General features: G+C 40.2%; 1 protein-coding gene across 1 annotated transcript in view; it reads left to right on the plus strand.

Annotated features, from left to right (window-relative positions):
- ANKFN1 (ankyrin repeat and fibronectin type III domain containing 1) overlaps nt 1–23,256 on the plus strand; it is a 295,344-nt gene that overhangs the window by 220,585 nt on the left and 51,503 nt on the right. Inside the window, exons 10-13 of the mRNA XM_070478482.1 lie at nt 4,722–4,821; nt 5,130–5,262; nt 5,741–5,857; nt 17,135–17,350. Coding sequence (XP_070334583.1) covers nt 4,722–4,821; nt 5,130–5,262; nt 5,741–5,857; nt 17,135–17,350 — 566 coding nt within the window. The remainder of the gene's footprint in view (nt 1–4,721; nt 4,822–5,129; nt 5,263–5,740; nt 5,858–17,134; nt 17,351–23,256) is intronic.

The following is a 23,256-nucleotide window of genomic DNA, read 5'->3' on the forward strand; positions in this document are numbered from 1 at the left end:
TTTAATCTTTCCATGTTATGACTAACTAACCCCCAAGCTACTCTCCAGTTCCATCAATTTTCTCTCAGTACAATCAGATACATAAGTATTGTTTCTAGTGCACCTTCTTAAAGAAACCTCTCATACAGTCCTCTAACCTGCTCCAGTCTAGACTGGTTACTGGATGCCTCCATGTCTGTTAAATATCTGTCACTCCAGGATCTCCTTTCATCACCATATTGAGGATTCTTCTTTCCACTCTCCAATATTGGAGTTCCTCTGTTTACCATCTCTTCCTTTTTCTGGGGTTTGTCTGTCATTGGTGGAGCCTTTCCTCTAGTAACTTCCTAATAATACTTGGGAGCTAATTTTTGGATACATTAAGTGTCTGGAGATGTATTTATTTTATTTCATATTTATTTAAGGATTTAGATACGTGTAGAATTCTCAACTGAAATATCTTTGTTTCATATTCACCGTTTTCAAGCCTTCAGTGCTGAAAAGTCTGACACTATTCTGATTCCAGAAGTTTTATATGAAAGCTACTTTTTCCTGCCCTGGAAGTCTTTAAGCTTTCTTTATAAATTCACTATTCTAAAATTTCACTGCCATGTCCCTTTGAGTGGCTCTTTTTTGTGTGTTGTGCTGCACATTTGGCAAGCCCTTTCAATATGGAAACTTACAGCTTTCAATTATGGGATATTTTCTTAAATTATTTCTTTAGTTATTTCTTCCCTTCCTTTTGCTCTGCTCTCTCCTGTGAGAACCCTAATTCAGATACTTGAACCTCATAAACCAGCCCCATTTGTTTTTTTTCCTCTCCTACATTTCATGTTCCTTTGCTCCACCTTCTTGCAGATTCCCCCAATTTTACTTCTTAGTTGGCTTTTCAGACTTCAATAACATATTTCTAGCTTCTGATGCTCTCTGTTGTTCTCTGAAAATTTCTCTTACAGACGCTTATCTTTTTTACAAGGATGCAAAGTCTTTGCTTGTCTCTCAGGCTATTAATGATTGGCTTTTTTTCATTTTGTGTTTTCTTTTTTCAACATAGACTCCTCTCTAAACTGCTCTTTTGCTTGTTTCTGGGCTGTGCTTTTTCTGTTACATGTTATCCAAACTGCCTAGTGATCCTTGTAGATGTGTTCAGATTTAAGAGAAGAGAACTCAATAGCTGTTGAGAAGCTTTAAACACAAGGATGGGGCTCTTAAACAGACCACTGTAGAGTGATCCAGCATAGCCTTAACTTTAGGAAAGTAATAAAGCCAACGTCAGAATCTTTAGGTGTATTCTTATGCTAATCAGAGTCTCCACAGACACTATTTCCAGTGTTCTGCCTGGAGGGTAGAAGTTGGAGTACCAGTGTTCCCAGAGGCCAATGGGGAAACATGCTGTAAGGAAGCTTTCATTTAATCCACTTGTTTTGAGTACATACCACTCCCTCCTTCCATTTATAACCATACATAATGTCTTTCACGCCAAAGATCTCTGTTTATTCTTTCCTGAAATTAAGCTACCATCTTTCATCTAGAATGGGGAAGGGATAGGGAAGGCTATCTAGACCTCTAACTACTTTTTAAACAGATTTCAACAAATCCTCCTCATTTCAGCTCCACATTCATCATTCACTTCTAGCAATGTATGATGCCCATGGGGTGACTCATGTTACTTTTCAACTTTCTCCACTGTTGGCTGAGGATTCATCTTCCTCAAGTCTACTAAATCCCTCTGTCCATCTGCTTCCTAGCTACCAAAATTCACTTGCTTTTATCTCCTTTCCCATCTCTTTGTCTTTATAGATTTACATCCCTTCCTCTTTTTTAAATCTCTTAAGCAAGAGAATTCCAGAAAAACATATATTTCAACTAGAAAAGGTCGGTTTTCATTCCAATCCCAAAGAAAGGCAATGCCAAATAATGTTCAAACTACTGCACAATTGCACTCATCTCACACGCCAGCAAAGTAATGCTCAAAATTCTCCAAGCCAGGCTTCAACAGTACGTGAACGAAGAACTTCCAGATGTTCAAGCTGGATTTAGAAAAGGCAGAGGAACCAGAGATCAAATTGCCAACATCCATTGGATCATTGAAAAAGCAAGAGAATTTCAGGAAAATATCTGCTTCATTGACTATGCCAAAGCCTTTAACTGTATGGATTACAACAAACTGTGGAAAAGTCTTCAAGAGATGGGAATACCAGACCACCTGATCTGCCTCCTGAGAAACCTGTATGCAGGTCAAGAAACAACAGAAATGGACATGGAATGTCAGACTAGTTGCATATTAGGGAAGGAGTACGTCAAGACTGTATACAATCATTCCACTTTAACTTATATGCAGAGTACATCATGCGAAATGCTGGGCTAGATGAAGCACAAGCTGGAATCAAGATTGGCAGGAGAAATATCAATAACCTCAGATATGCAGATGATTCCATCCTTATGGCAGAAAGCGAAGTGGAACTAAAGAGCCTCTTGATGAAGGTGAAAGAGGAGAGTGAAAAAGCTGGCTTAAAACTCAGCATTCACAAAATGAAGATCATGGCATCCGGTCCCATTACTTCATAGTAAATAGATGGGGAAACAATGGAAACAGTGACAGACTTTATTTTCTTGGGCTCCAAAATCACTGTAGATGGTGAATGCAGCTATGAAATTAAAAGAGGCTTCCTCCTTAGAAGAAAAGCTATGAACAGCCTAGGCAGCATGTTAAAAAGCAGTGACATTACTTTGCCGACAAATGTCCATCTAGTCAAGGCTATGGTTTTTCCAGTGGTCATGTATGGATGTGACAGTTGAACCATAAAGAAGGCTGAGTGCTGAAGAATTGATGCTTTTGAATTGTGGTATTAAAGAAGACTCTTGAGAATCCCTTAGACAGCAAGAAGATCAAACCAATCAATCCTAAAGGAAATCAGTCCTTAATATTCATTGGAAGGACTGATGCTGTTGAAGTTTCAGTACTTTGGCCACCTTTTCATTAGAAAAGACCCTGATGCTAGGAAAGACTGAAGGCAGGAGGAGAAGGGGATGACAGAGAATGAGATGGTTGGACAGCATCACCAACTCGATGGACATGAGCTTGAGCAAGCTCCGGAAGTTGGTGAAGGACAGGGAAGCCTGGCGTGCTGCAGTCCATGGGGTCGCAGAGTCAGACACGACTGAACAACTGAACAACAACTCTGCTTGTAGTAAGGTTTGGAAGAGAGGAGCATGTAATGAATATGTTCAATATGCTCCCTTTAATCACGAGCCCCAGCAGCGGTTCAAGCAGGATATGACCAGCCAAATTCATGTTCCAGTTAGAAGAAAATGCTTTTGCTTTGTCCTGGCAGGACTAACCACTATCAGCACAAGGGAAGCTGGCATGAAAGCTTGCATCAGTCAGCTCATTCCCAACGTCTCCTCTAGGATCATAGGCAGAACCACACTGGGCCTCAGGCACAGGCCATCTGCCCAGGTTTCCATGTCTAAGAGCAGTGATAGACTGTTCTCATCCCCAGTAACATGTCTGTCAAGAGTTTGGTGATGATCCCAACAACTTCATCTTCCATTCATTAATTATACTTAAAAATTAAAGTAATGATCATCTAGGTCAGCTTCATTAAGTATACTTAAGAATTAAAGCAATGATCATCTAGGTCAGCTCTAGGGAGCACTCTTTGCAAATACTGTTACAGGAAATCTATTACTTTTTTTTTTAATTGAAGGATAATTGCTTTACAATGTTTTGTTGGCTTCTGCAGTACAGCAACATGGATCAGCCATAAATATACATGTGCCCCCTTCCTCCTGAACCTCGCTCCCACCCCCTACCCCATCTACTCCTCCAGGTTATCACAGATAGCACCAGATAACCTATCACTAGGTTACTACTGAGCTCCCTGTGTTATACACCAACTTCCCACTAGCTGTCATTTTACATATGGTAATGCATATGTTTCGATGCTACTACTTTTATCAGTGAGAGCTCCAGATTGTAAATAAAAGAGCTAAACAGAAGCAGTGGATGATTGGCTCATCACAGTAACCACAGAACCTAACATATAGTGGTGTCCCAACAAATATTTTTCAGTGAATAAATGTGTTCATCTGGGTACCGGTTTTTGTATTTTAGACAAACCACTTAACCTATCTCAGTATCTTCTGAATAATGAAGATGTTAACCATGTCTACACCTATTTTTGTAAGCCAACATACACTCTGGGAAAAAAATAAAAAACTACCCCAGAATATTAGCAATGGTTCTGCCAAAGTGGCAAGATGGCATGTGTGGGGTGTTGTTCCTTTTCTATGCTCCAGACTTCCTGTAATGTGCCTATTTTAATTTTATAATGAAAAAAAATTAATGGAATATGTAGTCTAATAAGAGTTTTGTCAACATTGAGAAGTGTGTGACTATTAAAAGGCAATATGTGCTGGGGACAAAAGTTGATTCTATTTCTTTTTATTCCACCTCGTGATAAATAAGGAGGATATAAACAGAACACCAGAGTGATTTCCCCTGGAGTTATAAACGTTACTCATTTTCAACATTTTTGAGGAGCTATTCACTAACTCAGTTAACTACTGGCATCTCAAGATACAGAAGCTCCTAGACAGAGAGAATGAACTGAGTCCTTCTGAAACTGAACATAAGTGCGCTGAGAGGACAGGGGAGAGAAAGGCAGAGAGATGGGAGGAAGGCTCTGAGAGCCTCTTCTTCCAGTGAAGTTCACACTGTACTTTGTTCTGTGTTTCAGAAAGTTCAAAAGTGCAAACCTCGGGCCGCAAGCCGTCAGTCTCCAGGAGCCTGAAACACCTATTCCATTCCTCAAACAAGTTTGTGAAGACCTTGAAACGGTGGGTCCTTTGTAGTTTTTCCAGGAAGTCTTAGCATCTCAGGAATCTACTGATTTTGGTTCTGAGTGGAAACTTGGTAAATATTGCTGTTTTATTATTAAAAGAATATAAAATTCACCTTTCTTCTGAGAATCTGGACAAAAGAATTATTTCTTTGAATTCTAGCCAATAAATTTGTGGTACTTAACAAGAATATTTTCATAAGTGTATTTTAAATGATCATTTATCATGCCCAAAAATACTATTTCTATGATTCAGGCTTGGAGAAGATGGTTGAGGACAATTTTTATTTTGCTTTTTCTTTTCAGGGGACTCTACATAGCTGTTATATTTTATTACAAAGACAATATGTTAGTCACCAATGAAGATCAAATACCGATTGTTGAAATAGATGACTCTCACACCAGTTCCATTACACAAGATTTTCTGTGGTTCACCAAGGTATCCTGAGTTCTAATTTTATTCTTCCCCACTTTGCACCAACAGTACCTCACATAAATCTCTAAAACTTTAGTTGAGAAGTTGAGGAACCTCCAGTGATCAAAATATTGGAGTGGGAGTAAATTATCTCAATGGTCTCTTTCTGGCCCGATATGCCCTTTGTCATTAAAAATGCCAAAATAGTATCTACACCACATTTTCAGAGCAAAGAAGCTTCTATCCTGTCAGATGGTGTCTCCAGTATTCTGAGTTATGGGATCATTTGGCAAAGACTAAAATGGGGATCTGATTGTTTCATTAACATTCAGATCTTCTTCCAGTGGGACAGAGATCAAAAAGTTGTTTTGCATGTATCTGAAAATGGACTGGAGAACAAACACCAGGTGTCAGGTTTCCTCCTGACTGCTTTGCTTTGATGCCACAACCTAAATCATGCGCTGGCTTGGATGATGGTATGACCTCGTGACTTCTTTTGCAGCTGTCTTGTATGTGGGAAGATATAAGGTGGTTGAGGCAAAGCGTACCTATCTCCATGTCCTCGTCCACAGTACTACAAACTCGGCAGAAGATGCTTGCAGCAACAGCCCAGCTACAGGTGAGGGGCCAGGTCAACCTAGCCCTCCAAGGAAATTTTGAAAACACATGTCAGTTAAGTTACCAATCCACCCGGAAAGGGAAAGGGTAGGCTCCTTGCTGTTTTAGATCCTTAGACATATGAAGTCTTCTTGGATACTCTGAGCTGCACACCTGTCTTTGTAGTGAACCTGTGCTTTTGGCACTCTCCTGGGAGAGGAACAGAGGTTTATCTTGAAGAATCTAGAAATAAACAAGGAGTAAAGAGACCTGAATTCTGGATCTGATGTTCACCAGTCAACTCATTTCTGCTTTCTGGATCTGAGTTTCATCATTTGCACAATAAGAGTCTGATTAGCTCTCTTGATGAGCTCTGGATGTTTTGGCATCCTGTGGATCTATATGAGTGTACAGAGATGGAAACAGAGATGCTCAGATATTTTTAAGGAGTTTCTTGGCTTGATGTTTATGGGAAAACAAATGTATCTGCATACATTTTTGATAATTAAAAGAACAAAACAAAAAAACTCTTAAAGACTTACCTTTCATTCTGAATTTAACCCTTCTGTACTATTAACCCAATCAGATCATATCTCCAAGCCCTGCAAGAATCTTTGTCGGTTACAGAGCTTCTCTTAGAAATGGCATTGAATTCTAACCAGGCATTTCTGGGTTTCCCTTTCATTGTTTTGTTTTTGTTTCAGTATTATCTGAATTTGTGGTTCTTAGCACAGGAAAACCTCTGCTACACAGAATTAGGATCTTTAAAGTATCGATCAGGCTTTATCAGTGATGGGTTGTTGACATTGTTCAGTCGCTGGGTCGTGTTCAACTCTCTGTGACCCCATGGACTGCAGCACGCCAGGCTTTCCTGTCCTTCGTATCTCCCGGAGTTTGCTCAAACTCGTGTCCACTGAGTCAGTGATGCCATCCAACCATCTCATCCTCTGTCACCCCCTGCTCCTTTTGCCCTCAATCTTCCCAAGCATCAGGGTCTTTTCTAATGTTTCAGTTCTTCACATCAGGTGGCCAAAATATTGGAGTTTCAGCACCAGTTCTTCCAATAAATATTCAGGGTTGATTTCCTTTAGGATTAACTGATTTGATCTCCTTGCAGTCCAAGGGACTCTCAAGAGTCTTCTCCAGAACCACTGTTTGAAAGCATCAATTCCTGGTGGCTCAGACAGTAAGAGATCTGCCTGCAATGCAGAAGACCCAGCTTCAATCCTTGGGTCAGGAAGATCCCCTGGAGAAAGGAATGGCAAGCCACTCCAGTATTCTTGCCTGGACAGTTCCATGGACAGAGGAGCCTGGTGGGCTACAGTCCAGGGGTTCGCAAAGAGTGGGACATGACTGAGCAAAGAACACTTTCACTTACAGTGATAGGTATCTACCTACAAAGCTGCAAGTTACATAAACCCCAGAAATACATATAGCAGGAATCTGCATAAGCCGTGTTTGGCCAGGCGATATCATCCAAAGCTAAAAAGAGAGTCATAATAACAAAAATTTTCTACAGCTTCATCCCTACCTGCAATTACAGGAATTTCATTTCTTGACCCATGCAATAATTTGACTCCTTGCAATAATAATTATTGTCTTGATATTATAATAAATTCTGAAAAGTAACTCTTCAACCTCCTGTGCTATATTCCACTGCACAGGCTGTCACTGCCTTGTGTATTCAGTTCAGTTCAGTTCAGTTGCTCAGTCATGTCCACTGTTTCTGACCCCACGGACTGCAGCACACCAGGCCTCCCTGTCCATCACCAACTCCCAGAATTTACTCAAACTCATGTCCATTGAGTTCGTAATGCCATCCAACCATCTCATCTTCTGTCGTCCCCTTCTCCTCCCGCCTTCAATCTTTCCCAGCATCAGGGTCTTTTCCAATGAGTCAGTTCTTCACATCAGGTGGCCAAAGTATTGGAGTTTCAGCTTCAGCATCAGTTCTTCCAATGAACACCCAGGACTGATCTCCTTTAGGATGGACTGGTTGGATCTCCTTGCAGTCCAAGGGACTCTCAAGAGTCTTCTTCAACACCACAGTTCTAAAGCATCAATTCATCAGTGCTCAGCTTTCTTTATAGCCCAACTCTCACCTCCATACATGACTACTGGGAAAACCATAGCTTTGACTGTACAGACCTTTGTTGGCAAAGTAATGTCTCTGCTTTTTCACATGCTATCTAGTTTGGTCATAGCTTTTCTTCCAAGAAGCATCTTTTAATTTCATGGCTGCAGTCACCATCTGCAGTGATTTTGGAGCCAAAAAAAAAATTAAGTCTGTCACTGTTACCATCTATTTGCCATGAAATGATGGGACCAGATGCCATAATCTTAGTTTTCTGAGTGTTGAGTTTTAAGCTAACTTTTTCACTCTCTTCTTTCACTTTCATCAAGAGGCTCTTTAGTTCTTCTTTGCTTTCTGCCATAACGGTAGTGTCATCTGCATATCTGAGGTTACTGAAATTTCTCCCGGCAATCTTGATTCCAGTTTGTGCTTCATCCAGCCTGGCATTTCTCATGATGTACTCTGCATATAAGTTAAATAAGCAGGTTGACAATGCACAGCCTTGATGTACTCCTTTCCCAAATTGGAACCAGTCTGTTATTCCATGTCCAGTTCTAAATGATGCTTCTTGACCTGCATACAGATTTCTCAGGAGGCAGGTCAGGTGGTCTGGTATTCCTATCTCGTTAAGAGTTTTCCAGAATGTGTTGTGATCCACACAGTCAAAGGCTTTGGCATAGTCAATAAAGCAGAAGTAGATCTTTTTCTGCTTTTGATGATCCAATGGATGTTTGCAACTTGATCTCTGGTTCCTCTGCCTTTTCTAAATCCAGTTTGAACAGCTGGAAGTTCACAGTTCATGTACTGTTCAAGCCTGGCTTGGAGAATTTTGAGTATTACTTTGCTAGTGTGTGAGATGAGTGCAATTGTGCAGTAGTTTAAACATTCTTGGGCATTGCCTTTCTTAGGGATTGGAATGAAAACTGACCTTTTCCAGTCCTGTGGCCACTGCTGAGTTTTCCAAATTTGCTGGCATATTGAGTGCAGCACTTTCACAGCACCATCTTTTAGCATTTCAAGTAGCTCAACTGGAATTCCATCACCTCCACTAGCTTTGCTTGTAGTGATGCTTCCTAAGGCCCACTTGACTTTGCATTCCAGGATGTCTGACTCTAGGTGAATGATCACACCATCATGGTTATCTGGGTCACGAAGATCTTCTGTGTATTTTGGCCACCTCTTCTTAATATCTTCTGCTTCTGTTAGGTCTATATAATTTCTGCCCTTTATTGTGCCTATCTTTACATGAAATTTTCCCTTGGTATCTCTAATTTTCTTGAAGACATCTCTAGTCTTTCCCATTCTATTGTTTTCCTCTATTTCTTTCATTGATCACTGGGGAAGTCTTTCTTATCTCTCCTTGCTATTCTTTGAAACTCTTTATTCAAATGGATATACCTTTCCTTTTCTCCTTTAACTTGTGTCTTCAGTAAGATCTTAAAAAAAAGAAAAGTGCCTCAATTTCAACTCACTCTTTTTTTAACTAATTTATTTAATTGGAGGATAATTACAATATTGTGATTTTTTTTCCATACATCAACATGAATTGGCCAGAGGTATACATGTGTTCCTCCCATCCTGAATCCCCCTCCTACCTCCCTCCCCACCCTATGCCTCTGCGTTATCCCAGAGCACCAGCTTTGGGGGCCCTGCTGTTTATATATGGAATTTAGAAATACAGTAACTGTGATCCTGCATGCAGGGCAGCAAAGGAGTCACAGATATAAAGAATAGAATTTGGACTCAGTGGGAGAAGGCAAGGGTGGGATGATTGAGAGAATAGCATGCAACATATACATTACTATATGTAAAACAGATGATGACCAGTGCAAATTCAACTCACTCTTGATTGCATAATCTTCTCCTTCAACTCAAGATGTTCTTGGAGCTGGGCCATGATGACTGTGCTAAATTCAAAGAGGCTCTTTCTTTCATCACTGACCAGCTATAGTTGGACTAAGCCACTATACTTCAAAAACAGCTTTGTTTAGGATAAACTTCATTCTCAGTAGCCCCTTGGTCCCTTAGTAAAGTTCTTTCTCAGGAGTCCTTAGCAGACCCTCCCACTTGCCTACCATACAACCCAGGCATGTTTAGATTACAGACTAAACAACCTTAGAATTTCAAATGGGGCTCTTTATATTAGGTTTATTAGAGTCTTCCCAGAACATCTTCATCTAATATCTGAGAAGGACTAGGCTGTCACAAGTCATTGCATTTAAACACTGAGGGACTAGAGAGAAGCCATAGTGGTCAGTGTTACTGACCTAGTACTTCCATTGAAATAGCGCTTGGATTTGGTCCCCCAATGTATTGGCCCCCATCACTTTTCATAATGCATCGCCCTCTTCTGAGGTCATTTTCCTCTTTGTCTAACTTAGATTATTTGGCCCATTATAATTACCCCCTTGAAAATCCTCTAAATTTCTGGCCACTCTCTCCTTCCACATTATTTATTTGGAAAAGATCCAAGCCTGGATGACTCCAACACGCATTCACTACACTGGAGCAGTTGCACACTGCTGCATTAAAAAAAATAATAAAATTACTAAACAGGGGCAGGGAGTATGATTGGCTTTATGTTTTATGTCATTACTGCAATTCTCACGTACAATGATACCTACTGATCACGTTCCGTTTCTCTACTAAATTCACTTTCCCAAATTACAAGGCAACTATTTAAAACTTTCTCCATTCTACCACATCCCTTCCCCTTCCCCACACTTTCCATTCCCACATCAGGTGATAGTTTACTGTATAACTCATTAAGAAAATAAACGGGAAATAGTTATTTGTCTATGACCAAATTGAAAAGCCTCCTTGCATTGACGCTACTTCCTTTTCCTTCCCCCAGTTCCAACAGATAAAGTCTCACTCCTCTTACCAAAGGCTCATCTCTCACATGTGCTCTAGATTTCAGTTCTTCACTCCCTTCTTCAACTACAATCACTCTTCTCCCTCTTAGACCCAAACTTGAAAGAGTGGCCAACATTCTCTCTCTATTCATTTCCTCACTTCCCATTTAGTTCCAGGCTCTTTCCCTGACTTTTGTTATCATGCCTACCAAACTGCTCTCTCAGGCCACCAAGAATCAGAGGCAGATGATGCTCATAAATCTTGAGCTTCAGGGTCCCTCATTTGCATGATCCCCTGTGGGTATGGGAGTTGTAGAGTGTTTAGGGAGGGGAAGTTGAGTTACAACCAGCAAGCATTTCTGGTAAACTGCCTAAAGAAAGGGCTTCCCAGGTGGATCGGTAGTAAAAAATCTGCCTGCCAATGCAAGAGACACAGGATTGAATCCTTGGGTTGGGAGGATCCCCTGGAGAAGGAAATGGCCACACACTCCAGTATTCTTGCCCATAGAATTCCATGAACAGAGGAGTCTGGTGGGCTACAGTCCATAGAGTAGCAAAGAGTTGGACACAACTGAGCAACTGAGTATGCATGCATGCCTAAAGAAATCCCAGATCAAAAATTCCAAATACTCCAGTATTGGGGGAGATTTTCTTTCTCAGTCTAAAATATTCACTTTTATTTTTCTTTTTTAACTGACTTTTATACCTAACCTTCATATTTGTAATTTTTTATTCTTTATCTTAAAGAGGGCCCCCAAATTGTGTGGTGCTGGACCCTAAAAAACTTGCATCCATCCCTCCAATGATTTCAGTTTCACTAAATCCAATAGACACTTTTAAATCCTCTTTGCAGCTGACATCTCAGTAGCATTTGATACAACGGTCTTATTTATTTTAAAATTTTAAATTGCCACATCACTTGGCTTTCATGACTCTGCACTTTTCCAGATTTTTCCAACTTCCTGGTCTGGCTCAGTCTCCTTTGCTAGCTTGAATGCTATTTCCTCTGATTAGAATCTGCTTCTGCTTCTTTGTCTCACTAATTCCTATATATCCTTCAGATCTCAGCTTCATTTTTTTTTAATTAATTTATTTTTTATTGAAGGATAATTGCTTTACTCAGCTTCATTTTTATACTTCCTCTGGGAGCCTTTCTCTGATCTCCCAATTAAGTGAATCATTCACAGAGCATCTTGTATTCTTCATTCAGAATGGTGACCATAATCCCATTTGTTAATTATTCATGTCATTTTTGGTCAGTGTCAACTTGCACTGTGAGTCCCTGAGATCGTGTCTCCGTCTTGGTTATCACTGTATCCACCATGAGTGGCAAGTGGCAGACCCTCTTTACCTACTACCTGGATAGACGCATTTATCAGCCCAAACTCTGCACCCCTAAAATCACACTTGAGGATGCTCTATCTAACCAAAGGGAAAAGGGGTTACAGAAATGTACCTCATGCCATAGTTACCACCTGGATAGTCCTCTAGGCCCTCACTGTGACCAGTGCCTTGTAGTACTCAAAATAGTTACCCCTTACAGTGCCACAGCCAAAGAAATGACTGCTTAAATAATAGAAGTCACTGTCATCTTTTTTTTTTAGGAAATATTGCCCAAGGTCCTTACTGATCTTTAAATGAAAATGTCTGGAAATACCGAAGCCACTCTTTTTTTTTGGTGGGGGGGAGGGGGTGACAGGGCACAGGAAAAACTCAACAGAAGAGGAAGAAATATACATTTAGGGAGATTTATATGTAATATTTTCAGTCTCTTTATTGAACTAACATTTCTTATAATGTTCTGAGGAAAAAGCATTCTTAAATAGCTTGATTGGCATCAGCCATACGTAAACCCTGTTGCTTTACCTGCAGTATATCTCATTTTAATCTCCTCCCATTTCCAGCATCACTACACTGCCTCATTACTCCAGTTACATCAAAAGCTTCCAAAGTCATCCTCCTGCTTCCAGTCTTAACACCCTCCAACGCATTCTCCACACTCCTGCCAGAGTGGCCAATAAAGGGTTCTGACCATGTCATCCATGACTTACATTTTCTCAAGAGTGGCCCAGACATTTGACCATGGTACGCAGAGGTCTTCCTTGCCATCTTTCTCCCCCTCAGGGGGCTGTGAACAGCCCCCTGACTTACCTTCATCACAGCACATACAAACCACTGTGCATTCCAAGCCTTATTTTCCAGTTTCTGCTCAATAGGGAGGCTCTTTAATACATGTTAATAAATAACAATCACAAAACAACAACTTTCATTTACCTAACAGAGTAAATGCCAGGCACTGTGCTAAGTTCTTTAAGAACTATGTATCTTCAGCACACCATAATGTGAAGTACTATTATTGACATTCACTTAACACAGGATAAAACTGAGGCCTAGAAAAGGAGAATAACTTGCCCAGGGTTTCACAAATACGAAATAGCAGAGTATGGGTATAAACGCTGACATATATAACTCCACAGCCTGCATTTTTCCCCAATATTTCATCATCTTATTGTGTATTCATTTTACAAAAATTGTGAAGAGAACAAATTATGTACATTATAGTCTAAAAAGAAAAAGTGAAAGTATATTCTGCATCGTTTGGAGTCTATTTAGTAATGAAGTGAAGTGAAGTGAAAAAGTCATTCAGTTGTGCCCAACTCTTTGTGATCCCATGGACTATACAGTCCATGGAATTCTCCGGGCCAGAATACTGGAGTGGGTATCCTTTCCCTTCTCCAGGGGATCTTCCCAACCCAGGGATCAAACCCGGGTCTCCCACATTGTAGGAGGATCCTTTACCAACTGAGCCACAAAGGAAGCCCAAGAATACTGGAGTGGGTAGCCTATCCTTTCTCCAGCGGATCTTCTTGATCCAGGAAACTTTATTTGGAAGAAGGTAAAGTCTCAGGTGTCACAGTGGTAAAGAATCCGCCTGCCAGTGCAGGAGACACAAGAGATGCAGGTTTGATCCTTGGGTTGAGAAGATCCCTGGAGAAGGAAATGGCAACATACTCTCGTATTCTTGCCTGGAAAATTCCATGGACAGAGGAGCCTGGCAGGTTACAGTCCACAGGATCACAAAGAGTCAGATGCGACCCAGTAACTGAACACACACAGAAAAAATATGAATTAATATTACCCGAGCAGGAGAGATAAGTATCTGCCAACATTTGGATTTAAAATAAAAGATTAGAAAGCCTGTAAGTGACCAAGACCCCACAATGTCTTCCCTACTTTTTGGAAAACAGCGGAGGCCCCAAAAGGCAGAAGTGTACGTTCCTCTTAGACTGAGAGATGTCCAAACTACTTATCTTTGAAATATAGTAACAATCTGACATTATAGGTTGGGTCCTATTAAACTTCCCTCCTCTACAGCTTTTATCTTATTTTTGTGAACTCATTTATTTTATTTTTTACATGTTTATTGGAGGACAGTCGATTTAAAAGGCTGAGTTAGTTTCAGGTATACGGCAAAGAGAATCAGTTACATATTTACCTGTGTCCAGTCTTTTTCAGATTCTTTTCCCATATAGGTCATTACAAAATATTGAGAGGAGCCCCCCGCGCTATACACTAGGTCCTGTCTTTACTAGTTATCCATTTTACATATGGAAGTGTGAATACGCCATTCCCAATCTCCCAATTTATCTCTCCCTATCTGTTCCCCCTTGGTAACTAGAAGTTTGCTTCCTACATCTGTGACTGTTTCTGTTTTGTAAATACATTTATTTCTATACTTTTTTTTAGATTCCTTCTCCACAGCTTTTAGAAATAAACATTAATGAGCTAAAGCCAGGTAACAATTCATGAATATTATGTCTTTTTCATTTTTCAAGGCGGGGGCAAAGGGGTTTCCCCAAATTTTTATTATTTTCCAGGCCTTCATATCTTATTCCAGACTTCCTTCAACTTCCCGTGGCACTCCAAACTGAACAAAGATCTCTTAAGTATTGTGCATCTGTCTAGGGCTTACTGACACCCATGTGATGTGCTGTGGTTACACCCTAGATACATGCCTGTGAAACATGGCTTTATATGGCTTTATCTCTCTTTACCTTGTAGAACCCTCAGGGTTCCCAGATCTCCTAATCTTGACTGCATAGCACAACACGTATTAACATGGTCTGTTTTTCCTTTAGGCTCTAAAGAATCTTACCTTTGTCCCCTTAGAATATGGTTGCAATTTATTTTCACAAGGATATTCTTCTTTTACATTGGGCTCTTCCCAGAGCTAACTATCTAATTCAATTAAATATCAATATAGAATTTCAGGAAGATTTTTAGTGCTTTCTTGTTTAGTCTCTTAGTCAACATATCCAAAGCTAACAGTGGACCAATGATAATAACTCTGCCTAAATGAAATGATCATCTCATTCATGTCCACCCACCCACTTTGATCCAAAGCAAATCATATTTTCCAGTGCCCTCAAGATAATATGTTCATTCAGACAACAAAAATTTCTTGAGCTATTACTATGTACCAGGCACTGTGCAAGGAACCCAGAGAAACAGAGATGGATCTCACGACATTTACATCAATACATAGGAGAGCCAGGGTCATGCTAAGATACAAGTTGGCACAGGAAACAGTAGGGGACAAAAGAGGAGATGTTAAATTCTACCTATGACAGTCGAGAAAGTCCTCCCAGACAAGGTGAAACATGAGATGAATCTTAAAAACAAGTAAGTGTTGTTTTCCAGTTGGAGCAGTAAAGAAAGCCTATACCCAACCTACCTGTATCAAGCTTCAGAGTGTACAAAATACTTTCTCATACATTGGTTAATTCAATCCATCACTCTATAAGGTAAGGATTAGCATAAGGGATGTCTGAGCTGTAAGGACTCTTTAATTTAAGCTGATGAAGCTCAGGGCCAGAAAGAGTAAGTCATTTTTCAAAAGTCTAAGTGTTAATGAAGAGCAGCCAGCAATGAAACTCAACACCAGGATAACGAAAGACTTAACAGCAGTAATGTGCTGGAGTCAACTTGTACTCACTTAGAAAAGCCAACTGTTAAGTATTCAGAAATTTTCAAAGCCTGCTATCAAACTTTGGTAACTTGAAATAAAATACTGTGGGAGTATTTAACCACAAAAATTGCCATATTCTATATATCAGGACTTGTTTTTTTTTTGATGGCCAGTTTACCAGCATGCCATTGCTGATTAAGTCAGTATGACCTTGCAGCAAACTGCTTTATGTAAGGCTGTAGCAAGAGTCTTACCCGATTATTTCCCTATGATATAGAGGTTAACTGTTGGAAAGCAATAATCTGACTGAGTAGTTAAGCCATTCTTTAAAATAGTAAGCCTGCCAAATGAATTTTTATAATGTCAATAATTATTTATGAAATTTCTTATCTATCAATACACATTCTGTCCTTGTAAATTAAGAAGAAGAATAAAAAGACACAGTCCCTACCTATGAGGATCGTTCCAGCGTTTTTGTAAATGTGGATACTGATCAGCTGGCTCATTCATTTTTAGGCCATCCTAATTACTTTTACAAATTCAGTTCTACTTTTGCTCTCCTGCTAACAGGCTATCTTGTCAGCACTTATGTGAGCTCACAAAAATCACAGCTAAGCTCTGAGATGATTAATAGTTTGTAAAAACCATAGATGTTCAAAGGAAGGGGGGATTTTACCCTCTTCATCCAATGCTCTAAGTTAAAAATCTTTAAACTTTGCATATCTGTAAAATTGCTTATTTTAATAACATCTGCCTGGGCCTCTCCACAATTTAATGTGGCCTCCTTCTCTTCTTCTAAAAGTATTGTCTACCTTGTTGACCTAGCTCACAAACAATTTCAACAAAATTCTAAATAAATAGAACTCTCTGAAATGCAGATAAGTCAAACCAGGCCAATCTTCCAATTAAAGTATCTTGAAGGGAATGTGCAGTCATTTGGGGACCTGTACAATGTGCTACATTGTCAATTCACTTCTTCATTTTGAACAACTCCACTTCATACCAGCTTACCGTAGATCTCTTGAAAACTCCACAAGTAGCATACTTGAAATATCAGGCATTTTTCTTTAAAACATCTGGGATTCTCTTCAAGTGCTGGTAACTGAGGTTTATGTGCTGGTGTGTCTATGTGGGTAAGAGATATTTACAGACATTAAATTTGCTTAAAAAAACATAATTTTTGTGCCTCTTGCTATAATCTTCGCAGGCTTATGGTAAAGACATTTTCTTTGAGCTTCTGTTAAGCACATTTCTATGATGCTACATATTCTAGGTTAAGTCTGCTTAACAACAACAAAACACCTTCTCAGAAACATCAGATAATTATTCAGTGTCTTCCGTTGCAGTTATGTTGCTTTGTTTGCACATGATCAAAGCTACCAGAAATCTGTTCGTTTCTAGAATTTACTTGGGACACACAACTTGGGAAGAGTTTACTATGAACCCGTTAAAGATCGGCATGGAAACATCCTCATAGTCACGATCAGAGAAGTGGAGATGCTCTATTCATTTTTCAATGGAAAATGGATGCAGATCTCAAAACTGCAAAGCCAGAGGAAGTCTCTCTCAACACCTGAGGAGCCAACAGCCTTAGACATTTTACTGATAACCATCCAGGTATGTAGTCTTTTCAATTTCCTAAAACACTTAAAAGTTTCAAACTCACTTATTGAGGCTCCAGTGGAATACACCAAGAGCCATTTACATATGCAGCAATGGAATGAAGAGGTCCAGAGACATACCATTGTTTGCATTCCACACATAGGAAAGATTCAAAAGCATCCTTCAGTTCTTCACTTCTACACGCCCCTTCAAAGCCCCTAACAACTTCACATTCATAATTTCATATTCTTTTCCTTAAGGAAAGCACGAAAAATGGAGTTATTTTCAGGCCACATCAAACATGGATTTGCCCCTAAACATACAGCCAGAAAATGGCAGAGCTGAAATCTGAATTCAGATCTTCTGACTGGAAGCAGGCTTCGTCCTGCTGTGTCATCACATCACCTTTGGGGGCAGGAGTTAGGCTTTTGGTGAGTGCGGGATGAGAGAGAGAACTAAATAGTCACCGAAACTCAAACACCAGGCAGCTGAGATCCTACATCTTGTGTAATGCAAGCCTACATCTTGTGCTCCTAAGCTCAGCGCTCGCTCCATGCCACCCCACCGCCTCTGGTGTTCTTTCTCTCTCTCTCGTCTTCTCTCTGTCTCTCACACACACTGTTTTCTTTTCTTTCCTTTTTTGTCGTGCTGGGTCTCCGTTGCAGCACATAAGCTCTCTGGTTGCCCCACGGCCTGTGGGGTCTCAGCTCCCTGACCAGGGATCAAACCCACATGCCCTGCCTTAGAAGGCAGGTCCTTAACCACTGGACCACCGGGGAAGGGCCCTCACATGTTCTTATGTGAATATGGGCTTCAAGCTGTTTTTTGTTTTTTTCCTTCTTTTAAACCCAGTGAAGAGAACAAGTTCTGCTAGAACTCCCCAGTTGTGTGGTAAAGCTAGGAGAAACAACAGCCTTAAGGCCTACATAACCAATGGCATATATCCACAAGACGGCCAACCTGGAATAATGGGAAAGGGCTCAATCTCACAAGCCAAACCTAAGTCTTGACCCAGTAACCCCACATGATCACCCTAAACAGCTAAACCACTAGCCTGCTGACTTAGGTCCATCCTCCACTGAGGGGTGGCTAGTACAATAATCTCACCTTTCTACACTCCTCTGGCCCAGACCAGGATGAAGTCCATCACAGCAAAGGTAAGCTAACTTGTCAAAGCCAATACCTCTGGATTGGGTTTCATGGAATTTGGGTTCATATGAAATTAATAGAGGGTGACGGGTGTGTGTGTGTGTGTGTGTGTGTGTGTGTGTAGGTGGGAGCAGGGAACACAGACACATTCGTGGTTCCCCTTTCACCTTTTATAAGTAAGTGCTAAAAGAAACATTTAAAAAATCATAATAAATTGAGCTTTTACAGGGTGACTAATACACTAATCCCTTATAGGGATAAACTGGAGTCTGGGCTACCTTTGCTCCTAGAAACGAAACACATCACAGGCCCCAGCATGATATAATACCTGGTTTCTCCTAGACTTATTACATTAAAAATGTGTTACAGGTGCAGAAAAATTCCAATCTGGCAAAAAGTTGTTAGAGAAGGAGACCAAAAATAGAGGCAAGATCAGGTTTCCACACAGATCCAAGTGGAAAATTTACCCCCGCTGACTGGCACATTCCTGCTTGATGTCATTCCCACCCACCCTCTACTCTCCTTTTTCCTCCTTCTACTTTTTCTCTCTCCCCTCCTTCCCATACAGGTCTCACACTAAAGAGGAAATGGGTGAATAAAACCACTAGGGTAATCACTCTTAGACTTAACATTTAATTATGTTAGGAGGTAGCCCCACCAATTCAACATAGAGATAGATCTTGGTATTGACCAAAGGAGGCTGGATAATTCCCACAATTACAGGCCACAAACCATTCTTTTTTCTTAGGGTCACTAGAGTGATGACCACTAAGCCTTCTGATTGGAAGCCTGAGCTTCTTTCTGCTTCATCACACCACATTCTGAGGCACTGCTATGGAATAAGGCTGACAGTATGAGTCCTGACTCCACCGTTTTTATGTCACGAGAACAAGTTATTTAATTTCTTACCTCCTGTCCTTCCTGTTCGGCAAATAAAGCCTACCTCATGGGTCTCTAATGAGGATTAAATGAGTTAAGTATATAAAGCATTAGAAGAACAGCACAAAGTGAATGCTTAGTAAATATTGTTGCTGTTGTTATTGATCAGTCGCTAAGTTGTGTCTCTTCGTGACCCCACAGACTGCAGCACACCAGGCTTCCCTGTCTCCTGGAGTTTGCTCAAATTCATGTCCATTACGTCGGTGATGCTATCTAACCGTCTCATCCTCTGTCACCCCCTTCTTTTGCCTTCTATTTTTCCCAGAATCAGGGTCCTCTTCGTATCAGGTGGCCAAAGAATTGGCGCTTTAGCATCAGTCCCTCCAATAAATATTCAGGATTGATTTTCTTTAGGATTGACTGGTTTGATCTCCTTGCAGTCCAAGGGTCTCTCAAGAGTCTTCTCCAGCACCACAATTCAAAAGCATCAATTCTTCAGGGCCCCCTTCCTTAACGGTCCAACTCTCACATTTATACATGACTACCAGAAAAGCCACAGCTTTGACTATATGTACCTTTGTTGGCAAAGTGATATCGCTGCTTTTTAAATACACTGTCTAGGTTTGCCATAGCTTTCCTTCCAAGGAGCAAGTGTCATTTAATTTTATGGCTGCAGTCACCATCTGCAGTGATTTTTGAGCCCAAGGAAATAAAATCTGCCCTTATTTCCACTTTTTCCCCTTCTATTTGCTATGAAGTGATAACATCAGATGCCATGATCTTAGTCTTTTTAAAATTGAGTTTTAAGTCAGCTTTTTTACCCTCCTCTTTTTCACTTTCTTCTTTCACCCTCAAAAGACTTTTCAGTTCCTCTTCATTTTCTGCCATTAGAGTGCTTTCATCTACATATTGTTGTTGATATTTCTCCTGGCAATCTAGATTCCAGCTTGTGAGCCATCCAGTCCAGCATTTCAAATGATGTACTCTGCATACAAGTTAAACAAACAGGGTGACAATATACAGCCTTGTTGTACACCTTTCCCAATTTTGAACCAGTCTATTGTTCTATGTCTGGCTCCAACCATTGCTTCTTGACATGAATACAGGCTTCTTGGGAGACAGATAAGGTGGTCTGTCTGGTATTCCCATCTCTGAAGAATTTTCCACAGTTTGTTGTGATCCACACAATCAAAAGTTTTAACATAGTCAATGAAGCAGATGTCTTTCTGGAATTCCTTTGTTTTTTCTATAACCCAATGAATATTGGCAATTTGATCTCTGGTTCCTCTGCCTCTTTGAAACCCAGCTTGTACATCTGAAAGATCTTGGTTCACTTACTACTGAAGCCTAGTTTGAAGGATTTTAAACATAACCTTGCTAGCTTGTGAAATGAGTGCAACTGTATGGTAGTTTGAACATTCTTTGTCACTGTCCTTCTTTGGGATTGGAATGAAAACTGAACTTTTCCAGTCACATGGCCACTGTTGAGTTTTCCAAATTTGCTGACATACTGAGTGGAGCACTTTAGCAGCAGCATCTTTTAGTATTCTAAATAGCTGAGCTGTTAGTTATTTTTATTATTTCTCTACTCAGGAAAAGCCAGCCAACACTAGGTTCTCCTCAGGGCACACCCAGTTCTTCTCCTCCTCATCCCTACTCTCCCAGGAGACCTCAGGCATCGGTTCATTCAACCCATGGAGTATTTCACTACTTCCTCTCCTTTACATAAGAAGTAAGGAAAACCTGTATAAATTTAGACTAAAAATAAAGACTATGTGATCCACAATGGAATTTTCAAAACAGATAAGGGCTTTAACAAAAATCTCGGCCCACAACTAATGTACTAATCCTTTAGGGACCCAGGGAACTTCCAGGGTCTAACCCATTCAAATTCCTGACCCTCTCAAGTATCAGACCTCCATAACAAGCCTCTCGCATCTATCTGGAAGGGAAAGAGAAACCCTTCCCACACTTTCCTGGGAAGGAAAAGAGAGTTAGTACAGACAAGTTAGAATCCCCTGAGCAAAGTCACTGGCAATGAAAGCACAGCTGACCCTTGAACAAACATCACAGGAGTTAGGGGTGCCGATAAGCCCACCTCCAGCAGTGAATTCACATATAAGACTCTTCTTCCAAAATTCAACTACTAATAGCTTATCACTGACCAGATGCTTTACCAATAACATAAATAATTGATTAACACATATTTTATATGTTTTACATAGTATATTCTTGTAAGATCGAGAGAAGAAAATGCTATTAAGAAAATCATAAGGAAGGGAAAATACACTTACAGTACTATACTGTATTTATCGACACTGTAAATTGATGTCATCTCTTTACAAGGTGAACCCTCTCTGTCAGTACCTATCAAACATTGTCTTACACCAAACACTGGGGATGTTACACCTGTCACAAACTGCTGCTGTTCAGTTGCTCAGTAACTTCCGGCTCTTTGCGACCCCATGGACCGCAGTAGGCCAGGCTTTCCTGTCCTTGCTAGACATCAAAAATGAAAAGGTAATGTGAAAAAGAAATTCATATTTATTTATTAGGTATAATAATTCACGCATTGATAATAAAGAAGCAACAGTATGATTGCTTTGTGGTAGCCTAATCGATCCAATTGTTTCACGGTAGCCTAGCCTATGGGCTAATGAATGGTCACAAAATTTTTATGGCATACAGTATTACAGTCACATTCATAATACAGTATTAGAAACACTGTTACTTTTTTTGAAAATCTATTGTGATGATAGGCTGATAGGCAGTTTCTCCAATTATGAGAGAGGAAACATACTATGTGGTAATATAATTCTTTGAAAGCAAAGTTATAAATCAGTAAGAAAACTAAAACATTACTAATTTTATATTAACTATTACTCACCTTATGCCTATGTAAGGATAGGCTATCCACTTCAATACAAGTGTTGTACAATACAAGTGTACACACTGTTCTACATAAATATTTTTGCATATTTATTGAAATCCATGGATAAGTAGACTCATACAATAAACCCATGTTGTTTAAGGGTCAACTATATTTCCATCAGAAAGGCCCCTCTCAGGGGCTGAGTTTCTCTGACCATAATCTTCAGGGGTCACTTCAATAACTAGAAACCTCACAGGTGAAGTTTTTTTCTGAAGATTAATCTCTCATGCTTATACTTTAAAGCTCATAACACTTGGTCACATCTATTTGACCCTCATGAAAACCCAGTGAGGCTGAGTGGGAAAATCTGTGTCCAATTCATAAAAGAAGCTATGGATTTCAGGGAAGTTACTCACCAAGGTCATACCAGCTGAAATCAGCCTGTGGGCCTAGGACACAAGTCTTCTGATGCCTAGTCTGGTGCCCTTCCCATCTGCAGGGATGCTTTACTCACCTTCCACCTCTTTTTCTCTAGACCCCTTTTATTTTATTTTTAATTTTTTATTAGTTGGAGGCCAATTACTTTACAATATTGTAGTGGTTTTTGTCATATATTGACATGAATCAGCCATGGATTTACATGTATTCCCCATCCCGATCCCCCCTCCAACCTCCCCCTCCACCCGATCCCTCTGGGTCTTCCCAGTGCACCAGGTCCGAGCACTTGTCTCATGCATCCAACCTGGGCTGGTGATCTGTTTCACCCTAGATAATATACATGTTTCGATGCTGTTCTCTCGAAACATCCCACCCTCGCCTTCTCCCACAGAGTCCAAAAGTCTGTTCTATACATCTGTGTCTCTTTTTCTGTTTTGCATATAGGGTTATCGTTACCATCTTTCTAAAGTCCATATATATGTGTTAGTATACTGTAATGGTCTTTATCTTTCTGGCTTACTTCACTCTGTATAATGGGCTACAGTTTCATCCATCTCATTAGAACTGATTCAAATGGATTCTT

The sequence above is a fragment of the Odocoileus virginianus genome, chromosome 17 (assembly GCF_023699985.2).
Source record: "Odocoileus virginianus isolate 20LAN1187 ecotype Illinois chromosome 17, Ovbor_1.2, whole genome shotgun sequence".
In the NCBI taxonomy this organism is placed as follows: Eukaryota; Metazoa; Chordata; class Mammalia; order Artiodactyla; family Cervidae; genus Odocoileus; species Odocoileus virginianus.